We start from the raw sequence: 22,441 nt of genomic DNA, 5'->3' as shown, positions 1-22,441 counted from the left end.
CGGAGACTCGGGGACCGCTTTGCAGAACACCTACGCTCGGTTCGCAACAAACAACTGCACCTCCCAGTCGCGAACCATTTCAACTCCCCCTCCCATTCCTCAGACGACATGTCCATCCTGGGCCTCCTGCAGTGCCACAACGATGCCACCCGAAGGTTGCAGGAACAGCAACTCATATTCCGCTTGGGAACCCTGCAGCCTAATGGTATCAATGTGGATTTCACAAGTTTCAAAATCTCCCCTCCCCCCACCGCATCCCAAAACCAGTCCAGCTCGTCCCTGCCTCCCTAACCTGTTCTTCCTCCCACCTATCCCCTCCTCCCACCTCAAGCCGCACCTCCATCTCCTACCGACCAACCTCATCCCGCCCCCTTGACCTGTCCGTCCTCCCTGGACTGACCTATCCCCTTCCTAACTCTCTACCTACACTCACCTTTACTGGCTCCATCCCCGCCTCTTCGACCTGTTTGTTTCCTCTCCTCTATCCCTCTTCTATCCGCCTCCCACACTCTCCCTATTTATTTCACAACCCCCTTCCCCTCCCCCTTTTCTGATGAAGGGTCTAGGCCCGAAACGTCAGCCTCTCTGCTCCTATGATGCTGCTTGGCCTGCTGTGTTCATCCAGCCCTGCACCTTGTTGTCTCAGTGATGCAAAGCAGTTGCTTTTACTAATTAGTGCAGCTTCCAAAATTTTGTCGGATAAATTTAGTAACTCCCCCATCAAATTGCACGTTGTGTAGTGTCTGTCAGAGGTAAACTGGCAGAATGACTGCAACTTCTAATTACAAAAGTCATGTTGATTCAAGCATCAGCTTACTGAAGTAGATTTTGAACAACCGTCAACTAGGTCTTTTAATGTATGAAAGCTACTTTATTTCAAAATTTGGATTAATATTAAAGTAACTTTCAATATTTATGTTGTTACTGATTGAGTGGGGATTGTCTAATTTTTTTTTTAACTGTTCTAACCAGGCAATATATCAATGTGTTTTTTCACTCTGCTTCAGATAATGAAAAAATGTTAGCAGACTATGGCGTTTTGTTTGTCTCTGCATGGAAGAATACACACAATTTCAGAGTGTGGAATAGCAACAAACATCCTGCTGTCACTGAAATCAATCCCGGGTAGGATAACGTCATTTATTGTGTGTTTTTCATTATCCAGTTACTGTTGGGTGTTATGAAGAGTAGATATAATTTGGAGACTTTCTTTACAGATTTATCTTTACAGCTTACAAATCTCAAAACATTGTTGTTTGTATTCTTAATATCGTGAAAAGTTGATACTAATAGCCAGTTTATACAGGAAAAATTAATTCCGATTCCTTTCTTCTTACAGTCTTGTGTCAGCTTTTGTTTTGCTTAATTTTGATATCCACTTGCTGCAGAATGTCCCCGTTTTGAGTTGTTCCATTCGACATCGTTCCAGTTTAGCATCATGTTTATAATGAGGCTGATAGGTGCACTTAGTGTTGGAGTTCCTGTGTTCGTACCTTTTGCATCAGGATTGACGTGGAGTCATGTGACCCAATTAGCAGCAGTTTGGAGGGCATGCTCTCCCACTCCCCAATCTTCCTGCTCACTGCTTCATTCCCAGATCCTCCATCTCTTGTCTTCTCCAAATTCCTCACTCATACAACATGTGGGTTTTGCTAGCTGCATCAGCATGAATTGTCCATTCCTAATTACCATGGAGAATGTGGTTGGTTATGAGCTGCCTTCTTGAATTTCTGTAGTCCAATTTGTGCAGGTATAACCATAATGCTGTTAGAGAGGGAGTGACCCAGAGGCAGTGTAGAAACAACGATATACTTCTAGGTCAGGTGGTGATTGTCTTGGAGAGCAACTTGAGGGTGTTCCCATGTGTCTGTTGCCCTTGTTCTCCTTGATCAGTGGTTTGCAACTGGTGTGCCAGTAAGCTGTGACAAGATGAAATGTGTGCTATGAAATTTTCAGGAAGCAGCATTGCTTTACCTGAGAATCGAGGCAGTGTCCATGCTTCTGATTTCCTCTGGAAGTTCAATGTCCATTATTAAAGGCAATATGAGCTGACACCAGGCGCCCCGATCAACTGCACATACACAAGCCTCTAGAACTGCACGTGTGTAGACTTTCGATGCTATACATGCACGGAGCTTCTGTACTGTGCATGTGTAGTGAAAGGGCAATCTGTTCAGTTATGCAGCTTGCTTGCACATGCGCAGGACCAAACATGGGTATGAGTATGTGCAATGATCGCGTATCGTATTTTTGGTATGAGAAGAAACTGCACATGCACCGTAAAGAGGTACACACTTGAAACAGCTGAAGAAGTGGCCTGCCTGTCTGATCACATTTCCACATCAGCACAGATTTTAAAGTGAATATTTTTGGAATTTTTTTCTAGTTGTGCCACTTTTCTGGGTCTTAGATTCTAAGAAGAAATGGATATGTTTGTCAAACAAGGCGATTCCTCCACTAACTCCGTCAATGATACACCGGAATCCAAAGGGGAAAAGAAATGCAAGAACTATTCAGAGACAACACAATGAGAGCTATCTGGCCTTTGGATTTTCATCAACAAGAGGCATTGCTTGCCCTTTACCTGAATGTCTCATCTGTAGATAGAAGTTGACAAACACTGTGATGGTACCAATTAACTTAAGGTGCCCTTTAGAGATGATGCGTCCATCTCTTGTGAACAAATATGTTCAGTCCTTCAAGAGCTTGAGAGGACAAATCATCAAGCAAACACAGCATTTCATGAAGTGTGTGTGGGTATCGATTAAAGCTCTTAACAGGTGGCTGATCTTGTAGAAGAAGCCCCATACCATTGCTGAAACCTTAGTCATGCCTGCATGTGAAACAAATTGTAAATGTGACTTTAGGGACTGATGCTGCAGAAGAGATTGACAAAATTCCACGCTACGATAATACATTTTAATTTCAAATTGACAACATCTGTTGATATCGAAGAGGTGTTACAAGAGGCAAGGTGCCCCAGATCAAAAGGCTTGGCATACAGTAGCATGTCCAGGTTGCCCACTAACCCAGTAAATTGAAATTTACATCTTGTTTTGCTCTGATCCATTGTTAATGAATAGTTAGAAATAGTTGAGTTGAGCAAATTTTGAAAATGTGTCTGTGCTCACAGTGAAATACAATGTATTTTTGGTGCTGAATTTGAGACATTAATGCTTTTGATCCTTTTTTAGCTTGTTGTATATACTGTGTTGAAAACCTCTCTAGTAAGGTGTAACCATAACAAATGCATTTTGATAAGGTTGGGAACGACTGTTCTGGATGCTGTTGGTCATGGATTTGGACGGTGCTGTCTTAGGAGCATTGGTGAATTTCTGAAGAGTATCTTGTAAATGGTACACACTGCTGTCACTGAGTGTCAGAGTTGGAGGGAGTGAATGTTTCTGCATGTAGTGTCAATCAAGTGGGCTGCTTTTTCCTGGATGGCATCCAGCTTCTAGAGCAGCGTATTGTATGTCCCTCCTTTTGCTGAGCCTCTCCTGAGCCCTCATTCAATCCAAGGGTTTGCATGAGGGAACAAGTGAGCAGGAGCTAAGTAAAAAGAGTTGATATTTTATGTTTTAAAATTTGTTATTTTAACAGTTATTTAATTTGCAAGTGAAAGGAATTTAGTAGTGTTTAATGTTTCAACTTGTAGAGTATAAAGTTTTAACGTTTTAGGAATACTTCTGGAGAAGTCAGTGGTGAGTAGCCACTTGAACTCCTGCAGTATGTGAGGTGTAAGTAAATCCACAGTAGTGTTAGAGAGGGAATTCTAGAATTTTGATCCAGTGACAGTGAAAGAACAGCGATGGCATTCAAATTAAGGATATATGTTTTGGAAGGGAACTTATGGCTGGTGGTGATCCCATGTATCTACTCCCCTTGATGTTGGAATTCTTGGGTTTGGAAGTTGCTGTCAAAGGACCCTTGCTAAGTCTGCTGTATTTTTTGTAGATGATGTACACTGCTGCCATTGTGCATCAGTAATGAAGGGAATGCATGCGAACATTGGTTTTAATGGGAAAGTCTAAACTGCTTAAATTTCAACTTCTCAGAAATTCAATTACAACAATAAGTGAGGAAATACTCTATTGGACTGCGTCCATGTAAAATTGTAACATTGTAATTGCATCTCAGGTTTGTAACTCAGAACCTCACAGTGGACTGCAGAAACCTTTATACTTCAAATGAAACTCTTAACTGCCCTTTGGACAATAAATGCTGGCCTAGCTAGTGACACCAATATTCCGTGAATAAATGAACAAAAACCTCTATTTTCCAAATTGACCTATGGATGTGTCAGCTGTGATGCATGTGCCATGATCGCTTACATCGCCATTATCCAGTCATTCATTTACCACATACTGTTCCTCAACCGTTTAAGCACAATATATGATCATTTGAGATGAAAAGTACCTTGCCTATTTCTTTCGGCTGCTGAGTCCAAAGTTGAAGAGTTAATTTCAACTAATTATGAAGAAAGAGCCATAAATGTTTGAAAAATGCTACCTTACCATCATAACCTATCACCCGCCAGGGTCTTTCTTCCCATCCCCAATGACGCTGTTTTATCATACTCTAATTCTCCTGAATGAATCTATCTTGGATGGACTTTTATGACCCCCAGTGCTTTCTGAATTAATTTTGAAACTTCAGTCTAGATGAAAACCTATAACCTCAAGGAAAATATTGAAACATGCAGAAAACATTGAACTAACTTCAGTACTTCAGAGAACAAGAGGACTATTGCACAGAACAGAAAGCAGTTTTGAATTTCAGCTATATACTAATTTATAGAGGTAGTAGCTGAGCTGCCAATGGCTAGAGAATTTCTGGAGCAGCGTAGATTGAAGTTGCACATCATGGCCATGTGAAATTCCCGACACAACTGACTTTATGGGAATTACCTGGGAAATTAAATTATCTGATTGGCAGTTCCCTTGCCTCTAGAAGCCTCCAAAAGAGTTCATTAAAATAGGAAAATTTGGAGTGTTTCAGCTCTCTTAAGCCTAACAGATATCCAGGAAAGATAGACAATTAAAAATCTGCTCGAACTCTTCAGTAAGTATTATAGTGAACCTCCAACTTGCCACTCATCCACAACCAGATTTTGAAATAAGCCATTAAATAATTTCAAAATCTGGCAATTGTTGAATCTTCTATTGTCAGCATCACCACAGAATTTGTTACTTGAAGACTGATGGAAAAGAGCTTTCTTAGGAATGTTTTCAAAGCAGCAAACAGATCCAACAGGCTCCCCCTGTTGAAAAATAGAACAAATGTTAGAATCAATTGCTTGTATGTATGCAACATCTTAACGCACTCCAATACTTTAAATTTAATGTGACCATGTATTTTTGAAGTTCTATTTGACATTGGATCACTTGTTTAACTAAATTGAATTTTGATTGAAAAGTGCATGTGTGTGCATCAGCCTGGTGTAAACTATAAAATAATCTGCGTTGCCAGGCAGCCCTGTGTCATTGTAAGCAAATTTAACTCTTCTGAAAATCTTCACAATAGAAAACCCACAATAGAATAGGTTAGACTTAGAAATGTGAAAATTGGTTTTAATTGTGATCCATTGTACGTGAAATTTGTCAGCCATATATAAAGTGTATTTGTTCAAAATGTGTAACAAATGGATAAAATGTACATTTTTGCTTGCTGTAGAAGCCATCAAACTTGTTTTATTGTCGTAGTACTTTTACAAGTATGTATAATGTAAATATTAATCTGATTTCACTTCCATAATGCAAGCTTTTATTTTCCAATAACACTCTCATTGTAGCAAGAGATAATTAACCTAGTTTAATTTGACTTTGAAACTTAGTGATAGTGTTGGGTAATGTTTATTCATTGCCAGTTAGGAAACATCCTCTAGGAGAATCAGAATGGAATTTTTGACATACATTTCTCTTTGTCAGGCATCCATTCCAGGGACAGTACAATGTATCAGACGTCAAACTAAGATTGTCACAGTAAGTATTATGAAAATTTGAAATGTTGTGTTTTATTTAACTTGTCTTCAAATTGAATAAGTTATTCAGACTTTCAAGAAGAAACTTTTTTTCGGTTATCAGTTTTGAAGAAAGAAAATCCTTCCTCACTTATTCATAAACCTCTCATAACAGGGGTAGGTTTCATCCAAAACAGAAAGGGTAGCCAGAGAACTATTTAGAGCATTTTATTCTACATAGTATTGTTGTATTCTCAAATGTTTCACTGGAACATAAGATACAATCTGCAAATACCTTTCACATAAAGACTCCATGACACTATCTGAAGCAAAGCAGACTTTTTACATATACCGGGGCATTATTTTCCCTCAACTAACATTGCAGAAAATATTTTCTTGTCATTTATTTTGTTTCTCCTGTTCATTGGATATTACTTTTTACAAACCAGTAGTCAAATTTTCTCTGTATTACAACAGTTATTAAACTCTAAAATTAATTGATCGACAATGGAATTCTTTGGAATGTCCCATGGTTGTGACAGTTATTTATTAAAGTTTATTCTTCCAGTGCTATTTTTTCCCCCAATTATCAGCAACACTTGCACACAGGAAATATTCAATTGCTTCTTTCACTTGGTCTTATCTTAACACTAATAGAATGTAAAGTTTTGAGAACTATTTTAAGGATGAGGCTGATAGAATATCTAAAAAGCAATACTATAATAAGGCTCACAATGCATTTGGAAGGAAATTCTGCTGGCAAGTTCAAATCCAGAACTAGAGGGCATAGGTTTAAGGTGAGAGGGGAAAGATTTAAAAAGGACCTGAGCTGCCAGAGGAAGTGATGGAGGCTGATACAATTACAGAATTTAAAAGGCATCTGGATGGCTACATGAATAGAAAGGTTTTAGGTGGATATGGGCCATACGCTGGCAAATGGGACTAGGTTAGAATGGGATGTCTGGTCAGTGTTGATGAGTTGGACCAAAGGGTCTGTTTCCGTGCTGTATTACTCAGTGACTCCATGATTCTCTAAGTCTCCTTGACTTAAAGGATTTTAAGAGAGAACTCCAACTTGGAATCTCCTTTCATGTTTTATCACAGCTACAATATTTAATAAGTGTAACCAGAAAAATAGCTAAGGAGAGAGGAGGATTTGGAAATGGGGAGTCTTCCAGGAATGGAGACAAATGGATTTGTGAGAGATGTCTCTGCTCAGGCAGTGGATAAAAAGAGTTTGGCTCAGGACATTCACACACCTTCCAAGAGCAGACACTATGGGCCACACTTCTACTCGGGTAGTGAACAAAGAGGTAGTGAGGTTCTGAACTTTATTCACATTCCAGGAGTGAATGAAGCTAGACACTTGGGATCCACCACTATTTGGGGCTCCTTAGCAGCTGGGCTACAAGTGATCAAAAATCCGAAAGTGGCAGCATAGGGAAATCTGTAAATGTATTGTCGGTGAGAAGCTGCCATTAGGGAGAGAGTTTAAAAAGTTCAAAGATAGAAAATTCATAATTCATAAAGAAATAACTGCTACTTGGATTTCATTAAGGAACACTATCAAAAGGGAATTAAAGTTAATTCAAGTCAAAGTAAAATAATCGTGGATTTGTTATTGGGAAGTCGTGTTAGACAAACTTGTTGGTGTTTATTCAAGACTTTACTGAAAAAGTTGATAAAGTGGAGTCGATAGATGCTGTATATTTATACTTTCAGAAGGCTTTTGATGAGAATCCCAAAAGGGGGTTATTCAAACAGATGGGATACAGGGTAATGTACTGGCATGGATTAGGGATTGGCTAACAGGCAGAAAACCAAAAGTAGGAATAAACAAGTTATTCTCACGTTGGCAAGCTGTGACTAGCGATATACTGCAAGAATCAGTACTTGAGGCATCAGTTGTTCACAATATATGTGAATGATTTGGTTGGGACCAAATTTGCGATAATACACATCTGAAAGAGAATGTGTTGTGAAGAAGATGTAAAATAACTTCAGGAGGATTTGGCCAGGCTTAGTAAGTGGACAGAAACAAAAATATAATGTGCAAAAATTTGAGGTTATCCACTTTGGTGGATGGAATAGATGTTAAAAGGTTTGAAAGTGTAGACGTACAAAAGGACCTAGGTGTCTTTGTCAGTATTTACTGAAGACTAACATGCAGCTGCATCAAGCAATTAGGAAGGCTAATTGAATGTTAACCTTTATTGCGAGAGGTTATGAATACAGGAGCGGTTCCGCATTGCTTCAATTGTATAAGAACTTGGTTAGACTATACCTGAAGTACAATGTGCACTTTTGGTCTCCTTACATCAAGATATTGTTCCTATAGAGAGAGTGCAACAAAAGCTCACTAAACTTCCTGAGATAGGGGAGGACTCTCCTCTGAACAGAAGTTGACCAAAAATGCCTTAAGGAATAGATAGAGTTGATATAGATACTTCTCCTGGTTTTTGTTTTGTGAGTCTCAAACCAGGGGGCACAATTTAAAAATAAAGGTGGTGCCATTTAGAACACATGAAAATTTATTTCGCTCAGAAGAGTATTGAATCTTTAGAATTCTCTACTCCAGAGGGCTGTGGAAGTTCGGTCTTTCGGAATGTTTAGAGATTGATAGGTAGCTAATGGTGTAAACTGTTGTGGAGATAATTTGGGTAAAATGCATTGAGGTGTTCAACCAGCCATGGTCACATTAAATGGCAGAGCGGACTCAATGGGCTGAATGGCCTACTCATGTTCCTTTGCTGCTATATCCCAAGACAAATACATGTTATTTTCCTGTCTGTAATTTTACTGTGACAACAAAATAAGCCACAAACATGAACAAAGCTACAGCTTTCGAAGTTTCATGAAGCCTGTTGCATTTTTTGCCAATCTCTAATTGCCCTTGGACTGAATGACTCGATTCACCATTTCAGAAGACAGTTAAGAGTCAAAAGCATAGCTGTGGGCTCACATGGCCAGTCTGGATAAGGATCCTAAATTTCTTACTCTAAAGGACAAATTGGAATTTTACAGGAATTGATAATGGTAGCCACAGTCACCATTACTGAGGCAAGCTTTATGTTCTTGTTAATTGAGTTTAAATTCCACCACCATCTCTCCTCTGAATAATCTTTATTGAAGAAAACTGATTATGTTTATAAGTTGTATTACAGCAATGTGATTAAATAACATTGGAGAAGCCATTTTTGTCTGGCTTTTTTTCAAACCATCAGTTGTCCTAAAGCACCATCTTGTGGTAGGTTTTTTTTATAGCAGGCAATCTTCAAAACTAGAGATAACAAGGTGTAGAATTTCTGAAGAAGGGTCTAGGCCCGAAATGTCAGCTTTCTTGCTCCTCTGATGCTGCTTGGTCTGCTGTGTTCATCCAGCTCTACACCTTGTTATCTCAGATTCTCCAGCATCTGCAGTTCCTTCTATCTCTGAAACAATCTTCAAAACTGTTTCCTTGCAAAATTGGACAGAATAATGAAATGTGATTCTAAGGATATTGTTTTGGAGGATCAAAATGTAGAATTGAGTGAGTGTAGATAAGGAACAATAATGGAAAGAAGTCACGAGTGGGAATGGTTTATTGTCACATCGTGTTCCCCACCCCCACCCAAAAAGGCATACACACCGTACACACAAGCTACACCACTGGACAGAGTATAAATTTTAAAAAAGGATCGAATATAGAACTGTACAGCATAGGAACAGGCCCTTCAGCCTACAATGTTGTGCTGAACGTGAAGCCAAATTAAACTAATCCCTTCTGCCTGCTCTTTGTCCACATCACTCCATTCTTTGCATATTTATGTGCTTATCTAAAAGTCCCTTAAATGCCTCTAATGTTTCTGCCTCTACCACCCCTGGAAGCGCATTCCACACTCGTACCACTCTGTTTTAAAACAAAACCTTGCCCCTCACATCTCCTTTGAACTTTCCCCCCTCACCTTAAATGCACCTTATATTAGACATTTCAACTCTGGGGCAAAGATTCTGACCGTCAACCCTATCTATGAATCTCATAATTTTATAGACTTATATCAAGTCTCCCATCAGCCTCCACTGCTCCAGAGGAAACAACCCGAGTTTTTCTAGCCTCTCCTTCTAGCTCATACCCTCTAATCCAGGCAGCATCCTGGTAAATCTCTTCTGCCCCTTCTTCAAAGCTTCCATATCCTTCCTGTAATGTGGTGACCAGAATTGAATGCTGCTGGACATTGAAGTACCCTGCCCAGAGTACATTTGGTGCCCTGACAACCCTCAGTTCTTCCTCCAAGCATTGCTCAACATGGAGGACTCTGGTTAATCAGCCAAGGGAGTACGGTACATGGTAATCAGCAGTGGAGGGGGGGGGTTTCCTTGCTCATGTTTAACCTGAAACCATGAGACTTCATGGAGTGCACGGTCAATGCTGAGAACTCCGAGGGCAATTCCTTCCTGACTGTATACCACTGTGCTGCCATCTCTGCTGGGTCTGTCCTGCTGGTAGGATAGGATATAGCCAGCATTGGTGATAGTGATGTCTGGGACATTGTCTGTAAGGTATGACTCCATGACTATGTCGATGTCAGTTGCTTGACTAGTCTGTGAGACAGCTCTCCTAGTTTTAGCAGTAGCTGCCGGACGTTCGTAAGGAGGACTTTGCAGGATTGATATGGCTGTTTCTGCCGTTGCCTTTTCTGGTGCCTAGGTCAAAGCCAGGTGGTCCGTCTGATTTCATTTCTTTGTTGAGTCCTTGAAGCAATTTAATACAACTGATTGGCTTGATAACTGATAGGTTATTTCAGAGGATAGTTGACAGTCAACCACATTGCTGTGGGTCTGGAGTCACATATAGGCCAAACCAGGTGAGGATGGCAGAGGCCAGCACATTCGCTCATTGGTTCGCACTGCTGCCTTACAGACCCAGGGACCCAGGTTCAATTCCAGCCTCTGGTGACTGTATGTGTGGAGTTTGCACATTCTCCATGTCTGCATGGGTTTTCTCCGGGTGCTCCGGTTTCCTCCTACAGTCCAAAGGTGTTCAGGTTAGGGGGATTGACTATGCTAAAATGTAGGGTAAGGGGTGGGTCTGGGTGGGATGCTCTTCGGAGGGTCATTGTGGACTCGATAGGCTGAATGGCCTGCTTCCACACTGAAAATCTCTCTCTCGCTTTAAAATTTCCTCTCTGAAGGACATTCATGACCCAAATGTGTTTTTTCAATAGTCAATGATGGTTTCATGGCCTTTAGTAGATTCTTAACTCCAGATATTTTTCATTGAATTCAAATTCTATCATCTGCTATGGTGGGATGTGGACCCGTGTCCCCGTAAGAAGTTGATGAAAAGTTGTGTAACCTTGCAAAGGTTAGTGTTAGTCCCAAACATTGAGAAACTTTTAGAAACCAGCAAAGGATGACTAAAAATTTAAGCAGAAGAAATTGGACTGTGAAAGCAAGAATTTAATAAAAAGACCATAAAAGCTTTTACAAATATATAAAGAGCTTGTATAAGAATTGATCTCTTGGACGACGAGACCGGTACTTAACACTGGAAAACAGGAAATAGCAGAGACTTTGAACAAGTATTTTTTTTTTGGTTGTCTTCGCAGTGGAAGACACAGAAAGTATCCCAATATAGAGGCAAAAGGGAGGACCTTCAAGAATTCAAGATCACTAGCAAAAAACACAATAGGAAACTAATGGAACTAAAGACTAGCAAATCCTCTGGACCTGATGACCTGCATCGTAGGGTCTTGAAGGAAGTGGCTACAGAAATATCAGATGCATTGGTTGCAGTCTTCCAAAATTCCTAAATTCTGGAAAAGTCCCAACAGATTGAAAGATGGCAAATATACCACAACTATTCAAGAAAGGAAGTAGCCAGAAAGCAGAAAACTATAGGCCAGTTAATCTAATATCAGTCATTGAGTCCTTGCTGTAATCCATTGCTAGGGTGATTGTAGGGATACATTTACAAGATCGTAATATAATTAGGATCAGGTAATTTTGAGAGAGAAATAGTTTTATGAATTTGTTAGTATTCTTCAAGATAGTTGTAACAAGTAGGGAGGATAAAGGAGAACCAGTAGATGTTCTCACAAAATCCACAGTTACATAGCTTCTGGATTTTGAGACAGCCCCTCAACGAATGCGGAAACTGAGAAAAGGAGATCAAAAAAAGAAAACTGAGAAGTTAAGATTGGTCTTCCCAGAGTTTAGGAAAACCAAAACTGAAAGCAAACTTTTGGGCAAACTGAAACTTGGTAAATCTGTGTAAAGAGAAATAAAGCCATGAAAGTTCAGTAGTAGAAGCTTTTGAGTCCAGTGGTACCGTGCAGGCAAGCTGAAAAAGACTGGTGAGATCCAAAAACTGAGCATAAACAAATACACAGTTGCTGTTGCTAATTCTGTTATTTGAAGGGAACATTATTGGATCTGTGTCATCCAGATCAGGTTAAAAAGATTCTACTACTGTGTGCCAGTTTTGTTAAAACCTTATTCATTGGAAGTTGGGTTCGTTGTGAGCTGCTTTCAGCTGAGGATCAAACTAGTTCTCCCAAGGAAAGGAGCTGAAACTCTTTATGTTGAAACACATTGTTTTGAAGAACTTAGTCACTCAGTTGAATGGCCTTTATGCTGAGTAGAGTGTTCAGTCAGTTCATAAAATTTGCTATTTAATCTGTAATTTCTGGTTTGTAATGGATTGCAGTTTACCTATTAATTCATGCTAATGTAATGTTTTTAAATTTTAAACTATAGGTAATTAACTAAGATAGTGTTTACTTGTTGGATTCATGTAGAGTAAAATGTTTCCTGTTTAAAACATGAAATCCAATGGGTTCCTCCTTTTAGTAGGTAACTGGGATTTCAGGTGATTTTTCTTTTAAAAGAAAATACTAGTCTCAACTTAGATTCTAACAATATGCTGTATTTGGGTTTCCAAAAGATGCCATAAAAAGTTACCAGGAACATTACCACAGTGTTAAAGCTGATATGATCGCATGGTTAGATGATTGGCTAATGAACAATAAACAAATTTGCAATAATTTTTCAAGTTGACAAGCTGTAACTAGCTGCAGGAATCAAGACAGGGCCTCAACTATTTACAGTCAATATTATTGGCTTTATTAATGGAAGTTACTGTATTGCAGCCAAATTTGCTGATGATGAAACATAGGTAAAAAAGTAAGTTTGTGAGGAGGATATAGAGAATCTACAAAAGAATATGGGCAAAAATTGGCAGATAGAATACAATTTAAGAAAATGTAAGGTTGTATATTTTGGCAGGAAGAATAGAAAAGCAGAATGTTACATCGTTGGGAAGGGACTGCACCACAAAAGATTCTTAGCTGCTTGACAGGATAATTGCTAGGAGTATGTTTTCTCTCTTGGGGAGTCCAGAACTGGAAGCTCGGTTTAGAAATAAAAGGTTTTCCATGCCAAGACCGTGATGAGGAGGACTTTGATTCTCTCAGAGGAGTACTGATTTTGAAATTCTTCTCCACAAAGAGGAATGGAGGTCAGGTCTTGAAATATATTCAAGATTGAGTTAACAGATTTTTGATCTGCAGGGTGGTCATGGGGTTTAGGGAGATGGAAGAGCATGGATTTAGTAGTGCAATCTGATCAGCCACAGTCTCATTGAATGCTGAAACCAGGTTGTTGGGCCAGTTGGCTGCAATTTCTTATGATCTTACTAAGGCATGTTTTTAAAAGAAATTTCACAATGAAACTGGAATTTGTCATCTTTACTCACCATAAAATGTGATACAGACAAGTGTGTAACAACATGCATGTAGAAAGATTCCATAGAATGTAACATACAGGTTAATCCATCATATGGCTTAACCCCATTTTCTCACTGCTAAAAGTTGTGTTTTTACATATGCTGGGTACATAAGTTGACTACCCCTTTTAGCTATGAAATACTATACCTGCACTGGTTTTAACTTTTCTTCCTAGAAGTGCATGTTTTAGTCACCTTATAGTACTCATCTGCAAATGGAAGCAAGCAGGCAATATAAGCTGCAGGGCATTTTAGTACATGTCTGTGCCCCAGACTGCACATGGCATGGTAAGCAACAAATACATATGGGTCCTCCAACAAAAAGAATGAAGTACAATGCTGTTTTCAGGATAAAAGCCTGACATTTGCTAACTGATCAAAAAACTTTGCTACACCAAGAGAATTTAGTGCTAGTGAAAAAACCTGCATGAACCTGAAGAAAATACCCAAGACCAAATGCAACATCAGAACAGGGACAAGCCACTGCCATAAGCTGAAGAAATATATCTTGGGACGGGTCCTCAAAAACCATTGGAATGGTCACCAAAAATGCACTGAAGTGGTCCAACAAACCCAGAGTCCAGCAAAGACTCCGATCATCAGCTAATTAGTGTAACCATAATTATTGAAAAGGACAGTCTTGTTTGACAGCAGAAGACCAAAATGCTCAGAGACTAATAGAAGTTAAAATAATCAATTCACATCAGTCACCATCATTGTTAATGAATCACCCAGGAATTTTGGTGTGCTCAGTAGCTGCACATTGGGATTTTGAAAACCCTTCTAATGAAAGCAGTGGGACACGAGAAGACAAGATTCATGCTGGGACTGCATGGCGAACAGAACAACATTAAAGCCTGAGGCAATTTTTCAATTTTCAAATGCAAAGCTATGCCAAACATCAAAATTGCTGCAGGAGTTTTTGTGCCTGTCCATGATAACAGTTGGATGGATGAGGATAGTGTGAAGTTATGGGTCAATTATATGTGGAATGTTGTCCTGATGGCCCAAATAAAATGCACCTTATTAGTGTGTAAAATGTTCAGAACTCATATAAAGTATGAGATCAAGAGGTACCTTCAAAGAAATAAAGCCCACCTTGCCATTTTGGCAGTGGGTCTAACATCCATAGTTCATATACACCTCAGCAAGATTTTGAAGTATCATGTTCATGCTGAATGGACCAGATGTATGGTTGATGCAGAAAAAAACTTTGCGATGTATCCACTTCAGTAGCAAAAGCATGAGAGTTGATTATTATCTAAATGGTAATAGAATGAGAAAGGGGAAGGTGCAACAATGCTTGAAGGCAAGGATGTACGTGCAGCAGGCAATGAAGAGGGCAAATGGTTTTTAATAGAGGAATATAGCACTCCACTGCTCTCTGCAGCAGTGAATTCCAAAGATTGACAACCCTGAGAGAAGTTCTATCTTGCCACCATCTTAAATGGGAAACTCTTTTCATTAAACTGTGTTCCCTAGTTCTAGATTTCTCCACAAAAAGAATAATTTTCTCAGCGTGTCCTCCATAGCAAGAGGATTTAAGTATAGGAGCAAGGATGTCTTGCTGCAATTATAGGGCCTTGAAAAGACTATGGCTGGAATATTGTGTGCAATTTTGGCCTCCTTATCTGAGGAAAGATGTTCTGGCTATGGAGGGAATGCAATGAAGGTTTCCCAGACTGATTCCTGGGATGGCAGGACTGACATATGAAGACAGACTGGATCAGTTAGAACTATATTCACTAGCGTTTAGAAAAATGAGGGGGAATCTCAAAGAAATTTATAAAATTCAAATAGAACTAGACAGGATAAATGCAGGGACAATGTTCCTGATAACCTGGGAGTCCAGAACCTGCAGTCAAGTCTACATATATATGTAGCCAGTTCTGAGGAAGGGTCACCGGACCCGAAACATTAACTCTGTTTTCTCCTCCACAGATGCTGCCAGACCTGCTGAGTTTTTCCAGCAACTTTGTTTTTGCTACATTATATATAGGGTAGGTCATTCAGCAACAGGATGAGAAATTTCTTTACACAGAATGGTGAGCCTGTGAAATTCTCTATCAGAGAAAGTGTTTGAGGCTAAAGCAGTGAATATTTTCAAGGAGTAGTTGACATTATTCTTAGGGCTAAAGGAATCAAATGGTATGGGGAGAATGTGGGAACAGGGTACTGAGTTCCTGAATTACTGATCAGCCATGATCACGTTGAATGGTAGAGCAGGTTCAAAGGGCCAGATGACCTGTTCCAACTCCTTGTTTCTTTCACATGGCTGTATCTGCCCAGTAGTTGATTTGGTTAGCTGTCATTTTTCACAGCACCTATCTTGATCATCACAATATTATCTATGACAAAGAACACCAGCTTGATGCCTTCAGATGCACAAATCTCAGAAATAAGTTCTACTAACCAGCACATCCCCAGAGGAGATGATGAAAAACTGCTGAATACATTAATACAGAGGGCTTTAGGTGGCCTGGATCACAAGAGGTTAGCATGTACTTACACAAGTAATTAGGAATGTTTTGCCTTATTGAATGAAGAATGGTGTACAAAAGCAGGGAAGTCTTGCCACAACTGTTCATGCTATTCACAACACCGAGAACTGCAGAAGAGTTTTGGTCTTCATACATACGGAGGGATACACTCATTTTCTAAGTCTTCATAAACTCAAACTTTAGAGAAGATTCTACAGATGAAAAGGTTGTCTTGAGGTAATGTTGAACCCATACTGATTGGAGTTTAGAGGAATCAGATGTGATCTTATTGAAACTTAAGATTCTGACTTGGCAGAAGTACATGCTGAGAACATTATTCTTTTCGTGGAGAAATCTAGAACTAGGGAACACAGTTTGATGAAAAGAGTTTCCCATTTAAGATGGTGGCAAGATAGAACTTCTCTCAGGGTTGTCAGTCTTTGGAATTCACTGCTGCAGAGAGCAGTGGAGACTGGAAATATATTCGAGGCTGTTTTTTGTTCTGTGAAGGAGTCGAGGGTTATGGGAAACAGACAGCTAAGTGGAGTTTAGGCCATAATCATATCCCAATGACCTTACTGAATTGAGTAGGCTTGAGGGACTGAATGACCTCCTCTTCCTCTTATTTCTTGTGTTCTTATGCTAATGAGAAAGGTGATGAAAAATTATTTTCACTTGCAAATGAATAGATATAAATATGTATTTAGCATTAGAAACAAAGGGGCATTTGGAAAAGCATTTTTCCCAAGCAGTTATCATAATATTATCACAATATATACAGCAATTAACAGAATGAAATTAACATTTGATGAGTAAAACTATCAGAGGTGCAAAGGTAGACTGGGGAAATGAGATTAGAATATGTATAGCATTGATGTGGAGTTTGAAGTATTATGATCATTTGTTTTCAGAACTTCTATGGGCGGCAAGGTGATTTGATGGTTAGCACTGCTGCCTCACAGCGCCAGGGACCCGTGTTCAGTTGCACCTTCAGGTGATTGTGTGTGGAGTTTGCACATTCTCCCTGTGTCTGCATGGGTTTCCTCTGGGAGCTCCAGTTTCCACCCACAGTTGAAAGAGTTGTGGGTTATGCCATGCTGAACTATCCATGGTCTCCAGTGATGTGTAGGTTAGCTAGATTAGCCATGAGAAATGCAGGGATAGGGTAGGGTAGGGTTGGGTCTGGGTGGGATGCTCCTTAGAAGGTCAGTGTGGATTCAATGGGCCGAATGGCCTGCTTCCACACTGTAGGGATTCCATGATTCGCGTCTCATGTTTCATGAATATTGGTTGCTAATTGCTTACATCACAGGAACACAAGAATTAGGAGCAGGATTAGTGCATTCAACCACTTCAGCATGCTCAATAATATCATGGCTAATATGTTTGTGGCCTTAACTCCACTTTGCTGCTGGTCACCCCACAAACCCCATTACCCTGACTCCCCTGTCAATCAAAAATCAATGGCCCAGCCTCCATTGCTTTCTAGGAAAGACAATATTCCACAGGTTAATAATTCTCAGTTTAATATAAACATTCCATCTCTGTTGTTAATCAGGAACCCTAACTTTTAAACTGTGACTCCGAGTTGTAGACTCTTCTTTGAGGGGAAGGATCCTCTCAGCATCCGCCCCATCAAGTCTCCTCAGGATCTTGTGTTTCAGTGAGCTGTGACAAGAAAACCATGCTTGTCTAACCAACAACAACCACATCCTGTGAATGGGTTTTTAAAAATCATAACTTCTCATTCTTATAAATTCTAAATTACTTGTACCTTAATGTGTTTTGGGCAAACCTGCTCAACTTTTCCTCACGAGCTTACCCCTTTATCCTGAGAATCGTTTGAGTTAATCTTGTCGGAACAGCTTTTTATGCAGTCAGATCCCTTCTAAATTAAGGAGACCAAAATATCAGCATCTGCTGACACTTGGCACCCCTTGAAATTGTTGCAGGACCGCCCATGTGCGGGGAGCTTGGATCCAGGTATGTGCAGTAATGTGGACTTCAGCCAGCCCAGTTAAAATGGGGCGCATGTAGACACTTTAAGAGTCACAATCAAAAGTGCATGTGCAAATGTCTCACTAACCTATGCACAGTAGTGTTAGCAAATGCAGCCATTATTGAAATTTAAAAACCAGTAATAAAATTAGCTTTTGAAGTGATACTGGAGAAGCATAATTTCTATGTTATTCAAATCCTAACAAGCAAAATGAAATGATATTAAATCAAACGTTGCAATCATTTTGTAATGTATAGAAGTGAAATACTTGTTGACAATGAACGTCCTTTACCGGATATTTCTTTGCTTAGTTCTGTACAGAATAGCGAACGTGGGAAGAAACTTGGCAATGCAATGATCTCCACAAGTCGTAGTATGGTACAAACAGGAAAGGCAGTCGGTAAGATATAGCATTTATTGGAAGCGTTTGTTAAGTAAATAATTTTCAAAATGAATACAAACAGAAATTGGTGTATTAATTACTGACCATCCAATTTTCCTTCCTGGTAATTATGTCTAGCTGACCTAATGGGTGGATTCCCTGTAAATGCAGTCCAGCTTCCTTTCAAAAACAGTCAAAACCAACCCTGAATTTCCCTCAATCCATACAACAGCTCTCTTATTTCTAAATATTTTCTCTTGAATACATCATTGCCTACCTTATCCATGCCCCACCTTTCTTGCAACTTACCAGGGATAGGAACTCAACAAAATTTATGGAAGTCAAATAACAGCAATGGAGAAATCAATGACACAAAGGAATGACAAATCGATAGGAACAAATGTTTTCCATCAAAGAAACAAAGTGTAAACATTACCCTAACAATAATCTTCTAATGTTGTTTTGGTTAGGGAATCATTCCATTAGACAGGGAAACTGCTTATCTCACTTTCTCTTTTAAATAGATGAAAACTGGAGGACTACAGACAAGTTAGTTTTCCTAAATCTGTTTGTTCTGAAATTGCTAGAACCTATAATAAAGGATAAGGTAACTGTAAGTTTTCAGCTGCTCAGAGAGACCCGACATAAATTTGTAGATCATGCCAGACAAATCTAATGTGTTTTATAAAATGTCTCTAGTAGTCGGAGAATATCTATTGGATGTTATTTAAATGAACTGCCAATAGGCATTTGATAAAATCCTTCAAAGAAGTTTGTCATCTTCTGTTCAATAATCTTAGATTCCATTAATTAGCATCAACTTTAGCTAACAAAGGGAAATGGGCAAGTGCTTTTATTTTGCAGCTGTGATTCATGTTCTGCTAGATCTGCATTAAAAACATAGATTTATAATGAGATATCCGTAGAACAGGTGAATGAATAAAAATTGGCAAATATAAAAGTCATCCACTTTGTACCTAGTAAAGCTGAAGTAACCAAAGGGTAGATTAGGATACTTTATAAATTATGGAAAACTAGAAACAGTGGACATCAAAAGAAACTTGGTGTTTTGAGAAGAAGGCATGCTTCAACTGTACAAAATCCTGGTCAGACCACACCTAGAATACTGCAGACAGTTCTGTCACCACATTAGGATGGATGTTTTGGCTGTATCTCTTATTCTGTATCTCAGCTGACAAAGGAAAAGTTTCATTTTTACCACCTTATTATCTTCCGGGTTCAATGGCCATTCACTTCAAAAACCCTCACTTATTGCACATCTCACATTTCTCTTGGGTTGATTCACACTTACCATCTTTCAGCCCACTGAACAAGTCCTTCCTGACATCTTCATGCAGTGTACAACTATCCTCCTCAGTGTTAAACATGGGGGTAATTTCTGTGCCATGTACAAGTTTCAGAGTCTTATACAGCCCCAGCAGTACATTTCTGCTCTTATTTTCTAGCCCTCTTGAAATGAATGCCCACATCGCATTTGCCTTCCTAACCGCTGACTGAACCTGCATGTTAACTTTAAAGGAATCCTGAACTAGGACTCCCAAGCCCCTTTGCGCATCAAATTTCCAAAGGCTTTCCCTGTTTACCTCCATTCTTCCTACCAAAATGTATAACCTCACACTTTGCCACTTTGTATTGCATCAGCTCCTTCTTTACCCACTCACCCGGCAAACCCAAGTCCTTCTGTAGCCTCTCCGCTTCCACCGTACTACCTGTCCCCATCTTTGTGTCATCTGCAAATTTAGCAACAATGCCTTCAGCCCTTCATCCACATCATCAATATATAACATGAATAGTTGTAGTCCTAACACTAACCCCTGTGGAATTCTGTTACACACTAGCTGCCATTCCTGAAGTAGATTCCTTTACCCCTATTCTCTGTGTTCTGCCAGTCAGCCAATCCTCTATCTATACCAGTACTTGCCCCTAACACCTTGGGCTATTATCTTTTTTAGCAGTCTCTTTTACAGTACTTTGTCCAAGACTTTCTGGAAATCCAAATAGATCACCACTACTGACTCTCTTTTGTTTAACTTGCTAATCACCCTCTCAAAGAGTTCTAACAGGTTTGTCAGGCATGATCTCCCTTCGACAAAGCCAAGCTGACTCAGCCCTCTTTTACCTTGCACTTCTAAGTACTCTGCAATCCCATCCTTAATAATGGACTCTAAAATATTAACCCATGGCCAAGGTCAGGCTCACTGGCCTATAGTTTCCGGTCTTCTGCCTCTCTCCCTTCTCAAACAGGGGTGTTATATTAAACACTTTCCAGTCCTCTGGGACTCTCCCGGACTCCAGTGATTCCGGAAAGATCACCGCCAATGCCTCTACAATCTTCTCTGCTATCTTCTTCAGAACTGTGGGGTGTCGTCCATCTGGTCTGAGTGGTACATCCACCTTCAGACCTCACTTTCCCCAGCATCATCTCACTCACCTCTGCCCTGACTCTAAGTTCTGGTACGGTACTGTGTCTTCCACCATAATGACTGATGCAAATATGTGTTCAGTTCCTCTGCCGTTTTTTTGTTCCACATTACTACTTTTTTAGCCCCAGTGTTCACCCTCGCCTCTCTTATCTTTTAGATATCTTAAAAAAAACTCTTGCAATCTTCTTTAGCTAGCTAACTCTCAAATTTCATCTACTTCACCACCACCCACAACCACCATTGTTTTTTTTTGTTATCCTCTGCTGGTTTTTTAAAGGCTTTCCAATCCTGTGGCTTCCCGCTAATTTTCATTTGCATTATTTGCTTTTATGCTGTTGCTGACTTGTCAGCCATGGTTGCTTCATCCTCTTCTTAGCAGAAATTCCTGCTATTCCTGCTAGGCTCCCCTTCCAATCAACTCTGACCAGATCCTCCCTCATGTCTTTGTAGTTACCTTGGGGGTTCCTTTACCTTCAGCTCCTTAATCAAGTCTGCCTCATTACACATCACCTAAATCCAGAATTGCCTGTTCTCTAGTGGGCTCTACCACAAACTTCTCCAAAAAAAACACCTCATAGATATTCCACAAATTACTTTTCTTGAGATCCGCTACCAACCTGATTTTCCCAGTCCACCATAATTATTGTAATAGAAACGGCATGTAAGAAAGGCACTACCTTCTGATTTATTTTTTTCCTCATGTCCTGGCTACTGCCACGAGGCCTGTACACAACTCCCATCTTGGTCATTTTTCCTTTGCAGTTCCCCAACTCTACCCACATGGAGTCTACAACTTTCAACACTGTAACTTCTTGCTATTGATTTAATTTTATTTCTTACTAACAAGGCAACCCCACTCATCTGCATGTACTTTCAATAAGATGTGTATTCTTAGATATTTATGTCCCAGTCCTAATCTTCTTATAGCCAAGTACCTGTGATACCCACAATGTCGTACCTGCCAATTTCAATCTGCGCTACAACTTATCTACCTTGTTATTTAACCAAAAGAAAAGCAGGGTACCTAGTATCTACAGAGCCACACGGGTACTGGACTTCCTATTACAAAAATACCCATCAACAATTAAAGCTTGTTTTTTGCTAATGAACCAATTTTGTATCCAGACTTTTCTTTTTAAAACCAGTCTGCCATATGGGACCTTGACAAAAGTCTTGCTAAAATCCAGAGACCATATGAACTGAGCTACTTTCAACAATCCTACTCGTCTTTTCCCTAAAGAAAATCAAGTTAGGCACAAGCTTTCCTAAACGAATCCAAACTGGCCTTAATTATTAGAGATAGTAGGAACTGCAGATGCTGGAGAATCCGAGATAACAAGATGTAGAGCTGGATGAACACAGCAGGCCAAGCAGCATCAGAGGAGCAGGAAGGCTGACGTTTCGGGCCT

At 39.7% G+C, this 22,441-nt stretch overlaps 1 protein-coding gene across 1 annotated transcript in view; it reads left to right on the top strand.

Annotated features, from left to right (window-relative positions):
* Positions 1 to 22,441, top strand: part of avl9 (AVL9 homolog (S. cerevisiase)) — a 77,482-nt gene that overhangs the window by 52,042 nt on the left and 2,999 nt on the right. The window contains exons 12-14 of the mRNA XM_048595611.1: positions 1,008 to 1,125; positions 5,931 to 5,984; positions 18,518 to 18,606. Coding sequence (XP_048451568.1) covers positions 1,008 to 1,125; positions 5,931 to 5,984; positions 18,518 to 18,606 — 261 coding nt within the window. The remainder of the gene's footprint in view (positions 1 to 1,007; positions 1,126 to 5,930; positions 5,985 to 18,517; positions 18,607 to 22,441) is intronic.

The sequence above is a fragment of the Rhincodon typus genome, chromosome 4 (assembly GCF_021869965.1).
Source record: "Rhincodon typus isolate 14 chromosome 4, sRhiTyp1.1, whole genome shotgun sequence".
Taxonomy (NCBI): domain Eukaryota; kingdom Metazoa; phylum Chordata; class Chondrichthyes; order Orectolobiformes; family Rhincodontidae; genus Rhincodon; species Rhincodon typus.
The sequence above is the reverse complement of the archived record's forward strand: the minus strand, read 5'-3'. Positions and strand labels throughout refer to the sequence as shown.